Source organism: Protopterus annectens, chromosome 2.part1 (genome assembly GCF_019279795.1).
Source record: "Protopterus annectens isolate FY-2018-M chromosome 2.part1, PAN1.0, whole genome shotgun sequence".
NCBI lineage: Eukaryota > Metazoa > Chordata > Ceratodontiformes > Protopteridae > Protopterus > Protopterus annectens.
This window is the reverse complement of record NC_056729.1, coordinates 467,696,048-467,713,276: the sequence shown is the minus strand read 5'-3', so window position 1 is coordinate 467,713,276 and position 17,229 is coordinate 467,696,048. Positions and strand designations below refer to the sequence as shown.

Sequence of the window (17,229 nt, the reverse complement as noted above, 5' to 3'; positions counted from 1 at the left end):
CACCAAGAAAGGTAGGCACTAGGTGTAACTAGGAGGAGCCAAAATGCCCTGCAAGACTGCAGTGGCAAAGCCTGCTCTAGATTTGGAGTATAATGGTAAGTTGTAGTGCTTGGAGAAGGTATGCACAGAACTCCAAGTGGCTGCTTCCACAATATCCTTGGTAGGAACTCCTCTGAGGAAGGCTGCAGAGGTGGCTGTGGCCCTGGTGGAATGAGTTCTAATGCCTGTAGGTACAGTTTTGCCATGAAAGGAATAGCAAAAGCGTATGCAGTGGGCTATCCATTTTGAAATTGTCTGTTTGGAAATTGGCTTTCCTTGAGCTCCTACTGCATAGGCCACAAAGAGCTGTTCTGATTTTCTGAAATGCTTTGTTCTGTCCAAATAATAACGCAGTTGTCTGTGGATGTCCAAGGAATGTAGTAATCTCTCCCCTTTGTTTTGAGGATTAGGATAAAAAGTAGTTAAGTGTATGGCCTGATTTAAAGCTACCCTGGATACCACTTTAGGCATAAAGGACGGGTTGGTTCAGGAAACTCTGTCCTGATGGAAGATGATAAAAGGCTGGACAGCCATGAGAGCCTGTAATTCTGAAACTCTATGAGCTGAGGTGATAGCCAGAAGGAAAGCTGTTTTCCAGGACAAATATTGCAAATCTGATGAAGCAGCTGGCTCAAAAGGAGGCAGGGTCAGTTTTTCCAGAATGAAATTAAGATCCCAAGCAGGTATTGGTTGCTTCCTTGGAGGTCTTAAATTCTTAGCCCCTCTGAGGAACTGTCTTGAGAGGGTGAGAGAATAAAGGTGGATCAGTGTTGTATTCTGCAGAAATGGCTGAGGCATGGATTTTGATGGAGGAGAAAGTCCACTGCTTAGCAGTTCAGTCAAATATTGTAGTATTTGTGGTAAAATTCAGTTTTCCAGGGTCCTGGCCCTTTTTCTCATTCCAGGTACAAAAACGTTTCTATTTTGCGGAGTAAGCTTTTCTAGTCGATGGCCTTCTGGCCTCCAAAATGACATCCTGCACCTCCTTGGAGAGTAGGGCCTGCTGTGATGCTAAGGAATCTTCCATGCGGCTAGATTGAGTGTTTTTAGCTGACTGTGAAGAGTTTTGAAGCTGTGTTGAGTCAGAAGAGGCATTAGAGGCAGGGTCCATGGTGGGGAATGCGTCAGGCTCCTCAGAAGTGGGTACCAGTGTTGTCTTGGCCAGTCCGGAGCAATGAGGATCATCTTTGGTCTGTCTGCTCTGGTCTTCAACAGCACTTTGGGCAGCAGAGGAAGAGGTGGGAAGGCATAAACTGTCATTGATGCCCAGCTGAAAGAGAGAGCGTCCACTCTGTGTAGGAGCTTGCCATTGTCTGCCTCTGTACGATCCTTGGGATTGTCCTCTGCCCCTCGGGCGCCTGTATCTGCCTCTTTGGGGTCTGTCTGTGGCAGGAAAGGACCAGTTTTTGGAAGGCCAATTTCTACTAAAACGTGGGGGTTGAACATGTAGAAATTCTTTCACAGTTTGCATTGATTTAGCCTTTTCCTCCATTTTCCTTAATACCTCCTCAGCATTAGCACCAAATAGTACATCATTTTGAAGAGGAGCGTCTAGTAATTAAGCTTTGACATGATCAGGCAAGGCTTGTTCCTTGAGCCAGGCATGCCTACGTATGACTGATCCTGTAACAGCAGCTCTGCATGAGGCCTCTAGAGCATCAAAACCACATTGTAAGGTATGCTTACCCACTTGTTCTGCACTATGCATCAAGTCCTGCAACTCCAAGTCTGGTTGTTCAGGTTGTGACATTTTACTTTTCAGTTGTGATAACAAAAACTGTTGGTATTTTAGCATAAGAAACTGACAGTTTAAGGCCCTCATGGATAAGGTAGCCGAGGTATATACCTTTTTTCCCCACCTTTCTAAGGATCTGGAATCTCTCTCTCGGAAGGCAATGGATTTTTAGCAATGGAGGCCTCAACTCCCTTGGGGCCCTGTGAGATGGTTTCTGGGTCAGCAGCATGGCTCTTGTATAGAAATTGGTGAGAGTCAGGGACCTTGTAGTACCTGTCAGGCTTAACTGGAGCTGGAGGTAGAGAGTCCGGGGTAAGGCAGGCCTCCGAGTAAACATCATCTAGGATGTCCAAGACAGGAGGTATCGCCAAAGGCCTGTGCTGAGGAAGTAAGAGAAATTCACTGAGCCTTTTCTTGGAATCAGAATAATCCTGGCCTTCCCAGTGGAAGTGTTCCCTTAAGGTATGCAAAGTTTCCCCAAATGAGTAATCCTCAGGGGGGGATACAGAAGGGATGGACTCCTCCGCATCAGAGTCTTCAAAAGGGGAGTAAGAATGTTCCTGATCAGAGTGCTCTGAAATAATGGAGCCCTGATCAGAGGGGGAATCTTCCTCCACTCTAGGCCTTTTGTCCGGAGGGGGCTGAGAACCTCTGATAAGAGTAATTAAATCCTCAGCCATTTTAAGCATCTGTTTCTTAGGCATGGGGCCTGGAGATGGGCCCTGTGCAGCAGAGTGCATGGTTGCTTTAGACTTAGTGAAAGCCTTGATAGAGAAAGAGGAGGAAGGTCTGAAGACACCTTGAGTGGAGGTGAACCTGTCCACATTCTGAGTTTCAACGCTGACAGTGGCTTCGGTATCTGTAGTCGGGGTGTGGGCCGAGGAGCCTGCGACCTCGGGTACAGGAGACACCGTCAAAGACAGGTCGCCGGCAGGGGCTGCGTAGGTGCCTCACTGAGAACCGGACCACGTGTAGCCGGCTTTGGCGTGGTGTCGCTAGAGGCCGCGGACCTCGCGTGTCGGTCCTTGTCTTTTCGTTTTTTAGAAAAAAACGGAGTGGGAGTATCCGACGACATAGTATAGTTAAAAGCTTTTCCAAAATAATGCTGGGCGAACTCACCGACGCGCTTAATAGTGCGTTTGTTAAATGTAGCACAAAAGCGGCAGGCCGAGACCTCGTGGTCTGGGCCTAAACAAGGTATACAGAGGGAATGGAAATCCTTATGCAGTATTTGCTTCCCACAAGAAATACAATTATTAACTTTGTCTGACATCGGTCTGAGGCAAGAAAAGGTTCCCCAACGGGGTACTTGGCTTTAAGAAGACTTGTTTCCAAATTTTAATCTCAGGAGCTGGCCGACCGCACTTGCAAACTGCTTCTGCTTCCAGGCGCTGCAAGAAAGACTGGAGAAAATGGCCTGCTGGTTCCTTTATACCCTGTCGCACTGACGCCAGGGAAGAAGCGGCGACAACCGACGCCGGACCTAGACTTTGGAATTCGGCCGACCGAGGACCCGCCTGACGGCAGGAGAACCCATCTGTTAGGACTGCAGCTGTATGCACGATGAACATCAGACACACACAGACACACACAGACACACACACAGACACACACACAGACACACACACACAGACACACACACACAGACACACACACACACACACACACACAGACACACACACAGACACACACACACAGACACACACACACAGACACACACACACAGACACACACACACAGACACACACACACAGACACACACACACAGACACACACACACACAGACACACACACACACAGACACACACACACAGACACACACACACACAGACACACACACACACACAGACACACACACACACAGACACACACACACAGACACACACACAGACACACACACACAGACACACACACACAGACACACACACAGACACACACAGATCAATATAAACTTTACCTTAATCTACAAGCAAATACACCACATAGGTTGTAGAAGATGGAGAAAGAACAAAAAACTCCAGAATGACAGGGAGATGGGCGGGAGGGTAACCTGGACTGCAACAGTGAATACACTCTAACATCCACATTTATGGCAAGTGTACACAGCTGTACTATGTTGTTCGTGTTTCACTGTTGCAGTCGTTACATTTGGGTAGAATCCCAAAGCTATGGTTGGGAGGCTGGAGCTAAATAGCATTAGGAGTGGCTATAAGGCCCTGCAGAACTGCAGTGGCAGCGCCTGCCCTGGATTTAGAGTAGAGAGGCAAATGATAATGCTATGTAAAGGTGTGAACAGAATTCCAAGCAGCAGCCTCTAGAATGCCTTTGGTTGGTACTCCCCTGGGAATGGCTGCTGAAGTAGCTGCAGCTCTGGTGGAATGAGACCTAATGCCCCTGGGCACAGGTTTACCATGGTGTAAATAGCAGAAACGGATGCAGTGGCTTATCTGCTTTGAAATAGTCTTGCCTTCTGATCCTGCAGCATATGTCACTAGCAATTGCTCAGTTTTTCTTAGAGCTTTAGTCCTGCTCAAGTAGAATCTTAGCTGTCTGTGTACGTCCAAGGAATGCAGAACCCCTGTTCTGCGGATTTGGATAAAAGGTTGGCAGATGAACTGTTTGGCTAACAGCCATACTGGAAACCACCTTGGGCATAAAAGTAGGATTTGTCCTCAGACACCCTGTCTGGGTAAAATATGAGGACGGCCTCTACATCCATGAGGGCCTGTAACTCAAACTCTAAGCTGAAGTAATTGCTAGTAGCAGAGCTGTTTTCCATGATAAGAACTTTATATCAGCGGTAGCAGCTGGTTCAAATGGAGGCAGGGTGAGCTTTTCCAACACATAATTGAAGTCCCATGCAGGCAATGGTGATCTTCTAGGAGGCCTTAAATGTTTGGCTCCTCTAAGATACTGTTTTAGTAAAGGATGAGAAAAGATTGATGGCTCTGTATTGTAATGAGCCAAAATGGCAGAGGCATGGATTTTAATGGATGAGAAAGATAGGCCTTTGTCAAGCATCTCAGTCAAGTACTGCAATATCTGGGGAATATTTGGTTCTGCTGTATCAGTCCCTTGTGCTGGATTCCAAGCACAGAATCTCTTCCATTTGTCAGCATACAATTTCCTAGTACTAGGCCTTCTGGCTTCCAAAATCACATCCATCACAGATTTACTGAGAGGTGTTGTTTGTATGACTACATGATCAGCCATGCTGCCAGGTTCAGAGTCTGTAGTTGATTGTGCAGGATCTGATTGTTTTGCTGGGACAGTAGCTGTGGTCTTTGAGGCAAGGTCCAAGATTGGTATTGAGACAAGTTCCTTAGGATTGGGTACCAGTATTGGCGGGGCCAGTCCGGGGCAATTAGTATCATCTTTGGTTTCTCGTCTGACTTTTAGGAGGACCTTTGGGAGAAGAGGAAGAGGAAAGGGTACTGAAGGATAATGCGCCCACTTTCCATGCTTGTCTGTGATAAGTCCTTGTGCAGAATCTTTTCAATTGATAATTTTGAGGAGAGGCAAACAGATCTATATCTGGGCTCCCCCATTTCTCTGTTATCATGCTGAAGACTTGTGGATTTAGTTTCCACTCGTGAGGATCCATAAGGTTTCTGCTTAAATCGTCTGCCAGAGTGTTTTGTTTTCCTGGCAGGAATTGAGCTTGAAAATGCATTTGGTAGGTCAAAGCTGTGTCCCACAGTGCCATGGCTAATCTGCAAAGGGGTATGAGTGTGTGCCCCCTTGCTTGTTTATATACCACATGACTGTGGTGTTGTCAGTCTTTAATCAGTAGTTGTCCTGGATGAAGTAAGTCCTTGAAGGCTGTTAGGGCATTTTGAACAGCTAGCATTTACTTCTGGTTGATATGTAAATGCATTTCTTTTGGTGTCCATATGCCCTGAATGCATCTTCCTGCCATGTGGGCCCCCCAGGCATAATCTGATGCGTCTGTTAAGGTTTGGCTAGCAGGGGGTAGAGTGAATGGCCGTCCCATGTTTTGGTGACATGCCTTTGCCCAGCATAGAAACTCCTGCTGCAGGCAGGGAATGAGAGGAATCATTGTTTCCAGACTGTGTGAATGTTGACTCCATAAACTTTTTAGGTACCACTGAAGTTTCCTCATATGCAGTCTTGCATATGGAATCAGTAGGATGCAGGATGCCATGAAGCCCAATGATTGCAGAATGCGTCTTGCAGAAGACTGGTTTTTGCTGCCATCAGTTTGAAGTAAGTAGTCAGTTGCCTTTGCTTGTCTGGCGTGAGGTAAGCCATCCTGGCAGTTGTATTCAAGCTTGCACCCAGGAATGTTATCTTTTGAGAGGGTACCAGTTGTGATTTCTTTTAGTTTATTGTGTACCCTAGGCATGTTAGAAGCCTTTTCACAAACGCCAGGTGTCGAAGAAGAGTGTCCTTGCTCTCTGCTTGAATGTGACAGTCGTCCAAGTAAGGATATATTTGTATACTTCTTTGTCTGCAAAATGCAATTATTGGTGTCAGGCACTTTGTAAAGACCCTGGGCACAGTAGATAAGCCAAAGGGCAGTGCAGAGAATTGGTAATGCATTAAGCCAGCCTTGAATCTGAGGTATCTTCTGCACTATTGTCTTATTGGGACATGCAGGTCTGCACTATTGTCTTATTGGGACATGCAGGTATGCCTCTTAGGTCTAAAGTCACCAGCCAAGCATTCTTGCCCAGCATGGGCAGAAGCTGTTGCAAAGTCAGCATTTTGAATTTTGGAATGTCCAGGTAGGTATGTGTTCAAAATCGATAAATCCAGTACTGGCCACCAGGCCTTGTCCTTCCTGGGTACCAAGAACAGTTGAGTAAAAACCTTGTCCTTTTTTCTGTTCTGGTACTGTCTGAAAGGCCCCCATATCCATGAGGGACATAACCTGTTTCTGTGCCTCTGCCCATTGATTTTTTGGCTGAGTGTGGAAATGGAATCTGTAACCCTGTGATACGATGTTTAGTACCCACTTGTCCTGGGTTATTAACTGCCAATTTTGAGCAAAAAGTGCTAATTTTCCCCTATGGGTGCTGCCAAAAGGTAAGTGTTTGATGCAGGCAGAGGGAAGTCATTGGGATTGCTTTCTGTAGGTTTGTGCTTTATCTCCTCCAGATTTGGAGGTGGAAGCGCCCCCATTGCTTTGGCCTGCATGAATCTTGCGCCTGGTATCTGGAACCCTTAGGGCATCTGGATTTGCCCCTTTGAGCTCTGTCTGACACAGAAAAGGACCATTTTTTTGTAGGCCAGTGTCTACTGAATCTTGGTGGCTGCACTTGCAAGAAGTCTTTAACAGTTTGCATAGACTTAGCTTTGTCTTTCATTTTCTTTATTTCTTTAAAACCTCTTCTGCCTTAATACCAAACAGAGAATCATGCTGTAAAGGTGCATCTAGCAATTTAGCTTTAACATGATCAGGCAAATTTTGTTCCTTTAACCAGGCATTCCTCCTAATCACAGATCCAGTAACTGCGGCCCTGCAGGAGGCCTCTAAGGAATCAAAACCACATCGCAAAGTATGCTTTCCAACTTGTTCAGCTGCATGCAATAATTCCTGCAATTCTTTATTTTCTGCACATTCTGAAATAATCATTTGCTGTTTCAGCAATCCCATAACATGTTGTTGGTACTTAAGCATATGGAATTGACAGTTTAAGGCCCTGATTGCCAAGGTTGCAGATGTATATACCTTTCCCCCCCATCTGTCCATTGCCCTTGAATCTCTGTCAGAGGGGGTAGGATTTTTTGCTGTTGAAGCCTTAACTCCCTTTGGACCCTGTGAAATAGTTTCAGGGTCAGCAGCAGGGTTTCTAAATAAAAATTTATGTGAGTCAGGGACCCTGTAGTATCTATCAGGCTTACTGGGAGCCAGAGGTAAGGAGTCAGGGGTCAAGCTGGACTCCTAAAACACATCATCCACAATGTCTAAAACAGGGGGAATGGCTAAAGGCCTGTGCTGGGGGAGAAGGAAATCACTGAGCCTCTTTTTTGATTCTGAGAAGTCTTGACTCTCCCAGTGAAAATGCTCCCTCAAAGTATGCAAGGTTTCTCCAAATGAATAATCCTCAGGAGGAGATGCAGATGGAATAGACTCCTCAACATCAGAATGCTCATAGGGAGGTATAGATAATGCCTGATCAGAAGAGGAATCCATAGAAATAGAAACCTGATCTGAAGATTCATAATCGGCGTCTTGCCTAGGCCTCTTATCTGGAGGGGGATGGGTACCCCTGATCAAGATAAGGTCTTCAGCCATTTTGATCTTTTAGTTATGTACTTACCATAACGATAGATGTGATCCATCTTCTCCTACATTCAATACTGATGGGCTCTGAGCCGAGAATCGTCTCAGACTCTGCAGTTATAACTAGCACGAAGTCTCTCATTGGCTGGGCCAACCCCCTATCCCAGGATGCACTACGCCCAAGTCCCCAGATCTAGTTTGCCCCCAACACATTGCCAAATAGCAGAAACACAAAGAAACACCTGTGAGAGGAGAGAAAAAATAATATCCTAGAAATCTAACAATAGTTGTCTCCTCCAAATCCAACAGGTAGGGGGAAGGAGGGCGGGTACGTAAGAATGTAGGCGAGATGGATCACATACATCTATCGTTATGGTAAGTACATAACTAAAAGATGAAATGTGATCTATCTCGCCTACATTCAATACTGATGGGACAGCATTCCAAGCACCTAAATCCTGGGAGGCCACAGGAAAACACTCCTGAGCACTGTGGAACCAAAGGAAGCCCGACCTCTAGATACCACGTCCAATTTGTAATGAGAAACAAAGGTATGTGGAGAAGTCCAAGCAGCCGCTGCACATATCGCATCCACGGAAAGCCTAGCATGAAAGGCCACAGAAGTTGCCATAGCTCTGGTAGAATGTGCCTTCACTGGAAAGGGAAGATTCCTACCGGTCGATGCATAAATGAATGAGATGCAATCCCTGATCCACTTAGCGATAGTAGCCTTAGTTACTGCCATACCAAGCCTGTTGTCCGAAAAGGACACACACAACTGGTCTGATTTCCTCCCCTGTTGTGTCCTATTCAAGTAAAACCTCAATTGTCTATGCACATCCACCTGGTGAAATCTGTATTCCACTTCATTGGAGAATTGTGGAAAAAAGACTGGTAGCTCAATAGACTGTTGGAGACAAAAGGCAGAAGACACTTTGGGGAGAAAGGAAGGATTCAGCCTTAGAGATACTCTGCCCTTGTGAAAAATCAAATAAGGAGGTTTAACAGAAAGGGCTTGGAGCTCCGATACCCTTCTGGCTGAAGTACTGGCTACCAAAAATGAAGTCTTCCATGATAAGAATTTTAATTCGCAAGAGGCTGCAGGCTCGAAGGGAGGGGATGTCAAAGTTCCGAGTACCATATTTAAGTCCCAAGGTAGAACGGGTTGCGAGACCGGGGGGCGAATTAACCAGGCTCCTTTCAGAAAGGCTTTGCACAATTTATGACCCATGAGGGAAGGCTCATGAGCAACGTGATAATTCGAGATCGCTGCCAACTGAACCTTAATAGTAGAGACAGCGGACCCTTGTCTGAAAAGGGTCGCCAAGAAGTCTAGCATCGTTGACACTGGGGCTGTGAGGGGGTCAAGATGACGCTGCTCGGCCCAGACAGCAAATCTCTTCCACTTACTAGAGTAAATCTTCCTAGTAGAAGACTTGTGAGAAGAGGCCAGAATCTGTACTACTTCCGGGGTTAGGGTATGCTGTCTGACTAAGGAGGGAAGTGCAGTAGCCAAGCAGCGAGTCTGAGAGTTCGGAGGGATGGATGGAGCTATCCCGACTGATGGGTCAAAAGGTCTGGAGCTGGGCCCAGAATCCAAGGACCATCCACCGCATATTTCCGAAGGAAGGGGAACCAAACTTGACGGGGCCAGTGTGATGCGATCAAAATCATGTTGCTTCCCTCGCAGATTGCCTTCTGGATCACCCTTGGCAAGAGAGGGATCGGAGGGAAGGCATAGAGCAGACCGGAGGGCCAACCGTGGACTAAAGCATCCCTGGGTGACTCCCCCTGAGGAGGGATCAGAGTGAAATAATTGCTGCACTTCGCATTGAGAGGACTGGCAAAGAGGTCGCAGCAAGGAAGACCCCACCTGGAGAATATCTGATTCGCCACTTGGTCGTTCAGGGACCACTCATGAGGCATCAGAATTGCTCTGCTCAGCCTGTCTGCTATCACGTTGGACTTCCCCGGAATGTGCGCTGCCACTAGAAAACGCTGGGAAGCGATCGCCCAGTTCCACACTCTCATGGCTTCCCTGCAAAGGGGGTAAGACTTGGTTCCCCCTTGTTTGTTCAGATACCAGACAACCGATATGTTGTCGGAGAGAATTGCAATAGTCCCCAGGGGAAGAAAGCTTTGGAGTGCCTGCAACGCTAGAAGCACAGTCCTCATCTCCAGAACATTGATATGCAAGTGAGTCTCGTGATTTTGCCACGCACCTTGAACCGTCTTGCCCAGGTAATGTCCCCCCCACCCTATCTGGGAGGCGTCCGTGGTTACTGTGGCAACGGGCGGAGGAAGGAATGATCTTCCTTGATTAAGATTGGAGGGGAGAAGCCACCAACGAAGATCTTGTCGGCATGTCTCCGTTAAGAAAATAGGATGGGACAAGGGCAGATCCTGATATGACCACTGGGTCGAAAGTAGCCACTGAAGTATTCTCATGTGTAACCTCGCAAGAGGGACTAAAAGGATGGTAGCCGCCATCGTTCCTAATAACTGCAGAACCTTCCTGGCTCGGGCCTTTCTTAGGGGCAGCAAGGCTAGGACTTGAGTTCGCAACACTTTTATTCTGTCTACAGAGTCTAGCTCTGCGCTGATAAAGGCAACACGCTGTGATGGCAGTAATACAGATTTTGCCCAATTGAAGGTAATTCCTAACAGATGTCCCAATTTGAAGGTAGTTCTCATGGCTAGAAGAAGTAGATGCCTGGTGGGGGCGGTGAGGAGCCAGTCGTCCAGATAAGGAAACACCTGGAATTCTAGACGTCTCAGGTGAGCCGTCACCACTGCCAAACACTTGAACACCCTGGGGGCTGTGGTGAGACCAAAGGGCAGGGCCCGGAATTGAAAGTGACTGGCCCCCAGTCGGAAGCATAAATGATGCCTGGAGCCTTCGTTTATCTTGATGTGATAATGGGCATCCTTGAGGTCTATGGAGCACATCCATACTCCTTCCTCCAGCAAGGGGAGAATGGATTGTAACGTGACCATTCGGAACTTGGACTTTTTTACAAAGCGGTTTAGATGGCTGAGATCCAGAATGGGTCTCAAGTCCCCTGTTCTTTTCGGCACCAAAAATAATTTTGAGTAAGTTCCTGATCCGATCTGGTCTGCGGGGACTGGTTGGATGGCTCCTTTTCTTAGCAGCTTTGAAATTTCTAGTGCTGCTTGATCCCGCTGACTGGGTGGAACGTCCAGGATTCTTTTTGAAGGTGGGGGAGAACGGATAAAGGGAATGGTATAACCTCCGGCGATGATTCGAAGCACCCATCGGTCCTCAGTGATGGACTCCCAGGTCTGAAGATGCTTCGAAAAGCGACCCCCGACTGGCTCTGGAGACGCACAGTCGGGTAATCCCTCAGGGACACTGGGAGGAGGAACCACGAAAGGATTCGCGGTCTCCTGTGTTGCGGGGGCCTCCGCCACCTCTGGGGCGACGTCTTCCAGAGTAATTTCCCCCTCCTCTGCCTCTGGAGGGGGGTTCACTCTGATGGGCAGGGGAAGACTTGAGATTTCCTGAACCACATTTCTCCCCCCCCTCCGAGCCTTGGGATAAGACCTAGTGGGAGAAGAAAAACGGGCCCCAACGGCAGACAAAGTCTTACCCTTCTGCTCACATCTAGTGAGGGTGTCCTTCACCTTGGGTCCAAAAAGGGAGGACCCGTTGAATGGGGCGTCTGTGAAAGAAGACTTGAAAGCCTCCGCAAAATGACAAGCGCATCCAGGCTTGCCTCCTGAGGGCCACACCTGAACTCGCTGCTCTACCCGCCCCTTCGGCTGCATAAGATATGAGCCTCATGGACGAGTTGACAATGGAAGAAAGGGTAGACAGCTGGGCGTTAACAGACTGAGCCAACGCCTCAGGCACGTTACCAGCCAGGGTATCTCCCAACTCCTTTATGAGATCCCTTTGGAGCCTCGTAAAATGACACAAATAATTCAGCGACCGTAAGGTAAAGGTCGCTGAAGACAGGGTACGCTTCCCATACCTATCCATGCTCCTAGACTCCTTATTAGGAGGATGGATGGAAGAAAAAGCCTCTGCTACATCCTGCTGTGTGACAGACGCCACCACCATGGCATCCACAGGTACTCCCCTGGTCAAAAATTCCTTGCCTGGTGGTGCTGATAAGAATTTATTGGGGCGGCTAGGGACTGGCTCCACAGAGTCAGGGTGTTCCCACACCCTTCGACAAATAAGATCTAGCAATTCATCGAAGGGTGGAGACACCCAAGAGGCGGAGGGCTGAGCTCCGAAAGCCTTGAGGAAGATGGACTCCTCCTCAGAAGGGTTTTTGGATGGCCAGTCGCCTCGCTGGCTCAAGATCTCCAGGATATCGGAGAACGAGACATCATCCGAGGACGACTTAGGGGACCCCTCTGCATCATACAGGTCGGTGTCAGAGGTGACAGACTCATCTGGGGAGTCTATGTGCTTCCTCTTACACAACTTTTTTCCGGAAGGCTCTTCAGGCACGGACTCTGAAGGGCCTTCAGAAAGCAGGGGACCACACATGGAGGTATCCTCAGGCCTAGGAGCTCTGCTGTCCAGAGATAGGGGGGCGCCAGAGACCCCAGTCGCAGTGTCCAGGAAAGGAGAGGCCGATTCAGGTAAAGTCACCGAGGACTTGGCCAGTGCGCTCCTCATAGCCTCGAAGGCGGATCCTCCCGAATCAGAAGAGCCAGTCTTTGAGACCATGACCAGAGTCGCGGTTCCACTAGCCGAAGCACCAAGGGGGAGACTCAGAGCCAAAGTCAGTGGCCCTGATGTACCACCCTCGGGCCCGACAGAGGACACTAGAGTGCCGAAACCTGTCGAAGGAATAGACCAGGTTGGAGCAGAGGTCGGAACCAACAGACTGACGGAAGGTCTCGGAGCAGACCCCAGGACGTCACTCGACTCAGCACTATCCGACTCCGATGACACCAAGGTAGTCAGAGGAGGAATGAATGGAACAGATATCATGGTGGGCTCTGGAGCCGAAAATAATTTAGATAGCACTGGTCACTGGAGGAGCCTCTGGACCACCCTATCTATGTCCGAATCAGATAACCCGGAGGACCTGGAGGAAACAGAAGGGGGTCGAGAAACCTTGCCAATCGGTTCTGAAACACAACTAGAACGGCTCCTAACCGGCTCCAAGAGGATCGGAGCCGAAGCAGGTTCGAGAAGCACCGAAACCTCCTTTGGCGCCGAAGGTTGTGGGGCCAAAAAAACCGGTTCCGAAATAGCTAGAATTTCTAGCGGTTCCGACACCATCGGAACCAAATAAGTGGACCCAAGTGTTGACCCCGAACCTAGCGGCTCAGAGCAATGGAGCCGAGGAGGGAGAGACAGTTTTAGATCCAAATTCCAACGGCTCCGGGACCAGTGGAGCTGAGGAAGAGGACATAGACCTGGATTTTTTAGCCGGCGGCTCCGAAGAGGAGGACGGAGCCGGAGACTTCCTCTTGGACTTAGCCTGAGACTTATCAGAAGGAGAAAGAACAGCTTCCTCAAAGGAGGGTTTAATTAAACCCTTCAGGATGAGTTTATTTTTTCTCTCCTGCAACACTCTAGAAGAGAACGCGTGACAGACACTGCAAGATTCTTGCAAGTGTTTGGCGCCAAGGCAGTATACGCAAATCGCATGCCCGTCAGGGACATTTTGTAACTACACTTTACACATTTTTTAAAGCCCGATGGCCTATGCTCTTTGTCTTTGGAAGACATCACACCGACAAACCACAACACACTAGGAGGTAAAAAGGGGAAAGGCTCTAACTTAAACGCCAGGACACCAGATAGGGCAAAGGCCCTCTAACTTAAACGGGCCTAGCCCGCCAAATAAAGGATCACTACACAAAAAAGCACAAACCCAGTCACACAATTACTGAACAAGTAGCTATAAAATTAGCTTTTAAGGAAATTTCTCCAACAGAGAAACGCAATGAAGAACAAGATCAAAATTGTAGGGTACTTAGCCACAGCCAAGTTGAGACCACGTCTATACTCCAGGAGCGGCAAACGAGATCTGGGGGCTTGGGCGTAGTGCATCCTGAGACAGGGGGTTGGCCCAGCCAATGAGAGACTTCGTGCTAGTTATAACGGCCGAGACGGAGCCGATTCTCAGCTCCGAGCCCATCAGTATTGAATGTAGGTGAGATAGATCCTGTTTTTTAGGCATAGAGGCCTGTGCAAGTGGCTCATGCGTCGTTTTTTTAGTTTTAGAAGTTGCTTTTGTCTTTGGTTTTGCAGCGGTCATCGGTTTGATATACAAATGTTGAGGTCTGAATACACCCTCAGAAGCCAGTGCCTGCTCAGCGGCTCCGGACCCATCTGCCAAGGGAGATACATCCGTCGGTCCAATACTTTGAGTATCTTGCGGCATGCCGGACTCCACATGGGTGTCGGTAGAGGTCTGTGACTCGAAGGTAGCGGGTATCAGGTGCTGCGGAAGTGCCTCATTGAGTACCGGCGACTGGTTTAGAAGCTTCGTCATCAGTTTTGGATCTCGACTGCCTTTCCTATGTCCTTTTCTTTGTGTTTTTTATGTACTCCGGTAGTCTGATTGCTATCAGATCAGATTTCTGGGTAGTTAAATCTGTTTCCAAAATACTTTGACGCAAAAATATACAGACGCTTAATAGTGCATTGGTTAAATCTAGCACAAAACCGATAGCCAGGCACGTTGTGATCAGGGCCTAGGCAAGGAATACAGTATAAATGGAAATCCTTATGAGGTATTTGCTTCCCACAAGTAATGAAATTAACTTTTTCTGACATCAGTAAAAAGCAAGAAAAGTCTCCCCAACAGGGCACTTAGCTTTAGTGAAGACTTCGGTTCTGAAACTCAAACTGGAATATTTCAGTAGTTGGCCAACCGGCACTTGCGAAATGCTTCTACTTCGGGCACCGCGCGGCAAGAAAGACTAAAGAAAATGGCATTGGCTGCATGTTTCATGACTCTGATGACTTGACGTCATGGAAGAGGAGACAGCAACCAACGCAGGACCCAAGACTTTGGAATTCAGGCCGACTGAGGGCAACCTGCCAGCAGATTACCCAAATGTAATGACTGCAACAATGAAGCACGAAGAGCCTAAACCTCAAAATGCACTCACTTGAGGCACTCCTTAAAATGGAGAACATTGACATCTGTGCAGTAACAGAGACCTGGTTCAAAGCTCCAGAGAGCACCCCTGCATTACCAGGCTATAATTCATACCACACCTTTCGGCCACCAAACCCGGACCGAAACACTAAAGGTGGAGACGTGTCCATGTTAATTAAGGATATCCACACCTCCAAGCTAGTTGCTCAGCATAATGCATCCGAGATTATCCAAGTTCAACTAACTCTGGGCAAAACCACAATCCAGATTGTCGCTTGCTACAGACCCCCCACCATGCCCCAGGATTCCCACTCCTCTTTTCTTGATACACTGGAAAATATTAAGGTACAACCCAACACTAATAATGGGCGATTTCAACTACCCTACCATTAACTGGGAAAACTACTAGTGTACTAACTCTTTTGCTCAATGTTTTCTGGAAATCATCAATTCCAACGCCTTGGATCAACTTATCCACACCCGCACCAGGGGCAGCAATATCCTAGACCTGGTCATCACCAACATGGGTGACAGGTGTTCCACACCAGAGGTCAGCTCCTCGTTGGTCAGATCAGACCACAAGCTAATCACCCTAGACATAAACATCCCACTCCGACCCCCCCATTAAGAAAACAACAGTAAAACATTCCAAAGCCAACTTCACGCTTCTTAAGACAGAAGTGGCAAACTTCACGACACCCATGCAGATGGACAATAGAGGTACGACTGCTGAATCCTACACAAATGCACTTATAAGCACTTACACGAGTGTATGGATCGTGCTAACCCTAACAGAATCAAGATGCTATCCTGCAAAAAAAGGAAGCCAATCTGGTGGTCTTCTGCCATAAACAAACTCTACAACAGAAGAAAAACTATTGAAAAAAAGGAGTAAAATCTCACGATTGGAGGAACTCCCTGGTCAGCCTCAGTAAGAAGCTGAAATCCCTCATAAAATCCTCTAAAGCTGGTTATGAAAACAAAATTGCCACTGATTATAAAGACAACCACAAAGCATTCTATAGCTATGTCAAAAATCTCAATGGCAACACACAGATCTGCTCTGAGTTACAGCACAATGACACTACATACACAGAACCAACTGACATTGCCAACATCCTGGCAGATAGGTTCAGTGCTAACTTTACCCCCCCCTCACCCCCCAAAGGGCCCATCTTTATACCGGAAGAATGCAAAGTTCCTGTAATCACAAGCTGCACAGGTAAAAACCTCACTCTCCAAAGCTAAGAACACAGCATCCATGGGACCTGACAACATCCCAGGCTGCCTTCTACACTAACTAGAGAATGAACTGGCACCCCACCTAAGTACCATGTTCAATCATAGCCTCACCTCAGGCTTTGTGCCCATTGAATGGCACACCGCGACAGTTATCCCTCTCCACAAAGGGGGGGGGGGGCCGCAACAGACCCCAGGAACTACCGCCCCATTAGCCTGACGTGCCTCGTCTGCAAGGCCATGGAACTCAAACAAAAACATTGGAGATCTCCACTCTGGACCCCACAGAGTTTGAGTTTGTAAAAGGCAGATCATGTCTCCTAAACCTGATAGACTTCTTTGAAGTAGTCACCAAAGCCATAAATGAGGGTAAGGTGGTTCACACAGCCTATCTAGATCTCGGCAAGGCGTCTGACACCATCCCCCACTCTGAAATTATAGATAAACTCACTAAACCAGGTATAAATCCCTATGTCACAAGATGGGTTGCCAACTGGCTTACTGACAGAACCCACACCGTGAAAGTAGCAGACTCCAAATCAGACTTCAGACCAGTGACAAGTGGAGTACCTCAGGGTTCAGTCGTGGGTCCTCTCCTGTTTGGTATCTACTTCTCTGCAGTACAGGCTAACACAGAAGGTCTTTGGCTAACTAAATTTGCAGATGACTGCAAACTAGGAGTCATAATTGAAACTCCTAACGATGTGGACATCCTACAAAAGGGCCTTACTGAGACATATGCCTGGTGTCAAAGACATGGTCTCAAGCTCAATGCCAAAAAGTGCATTGTCATCCCCTTTGGTAAAAACTCTGTACTCATGAACTACCACATAGGTGGTAGTCTACTTAACACCGAAAGTTTGATA

At 47.7% G+C, this 17,229-nt stretch overlaps 1 protein-coding gene across 1 annotated transcript in view; it reads right to left on the bottom strand.

Moving 5' to 3' along the window:
- Positions 1-17,229, bottom strand: part of ABCE1 (ATP binding cassette subfamily E member 1) — a 1,045,252-nt gene that overhangs the window by 798,803 nt on the left and 229,220 nt on the right. Inside the window, exon 11 of the mRNA XM_044062259.1 lies at positions 2,178-2,205. Coding sequence (XP_043918194.1) covers positions 2,178-2,205 — 28 coding nt within the window. The remainder of the gene's footprint in view (positions 1-2,177; positions 2,206-17,229) is intronic.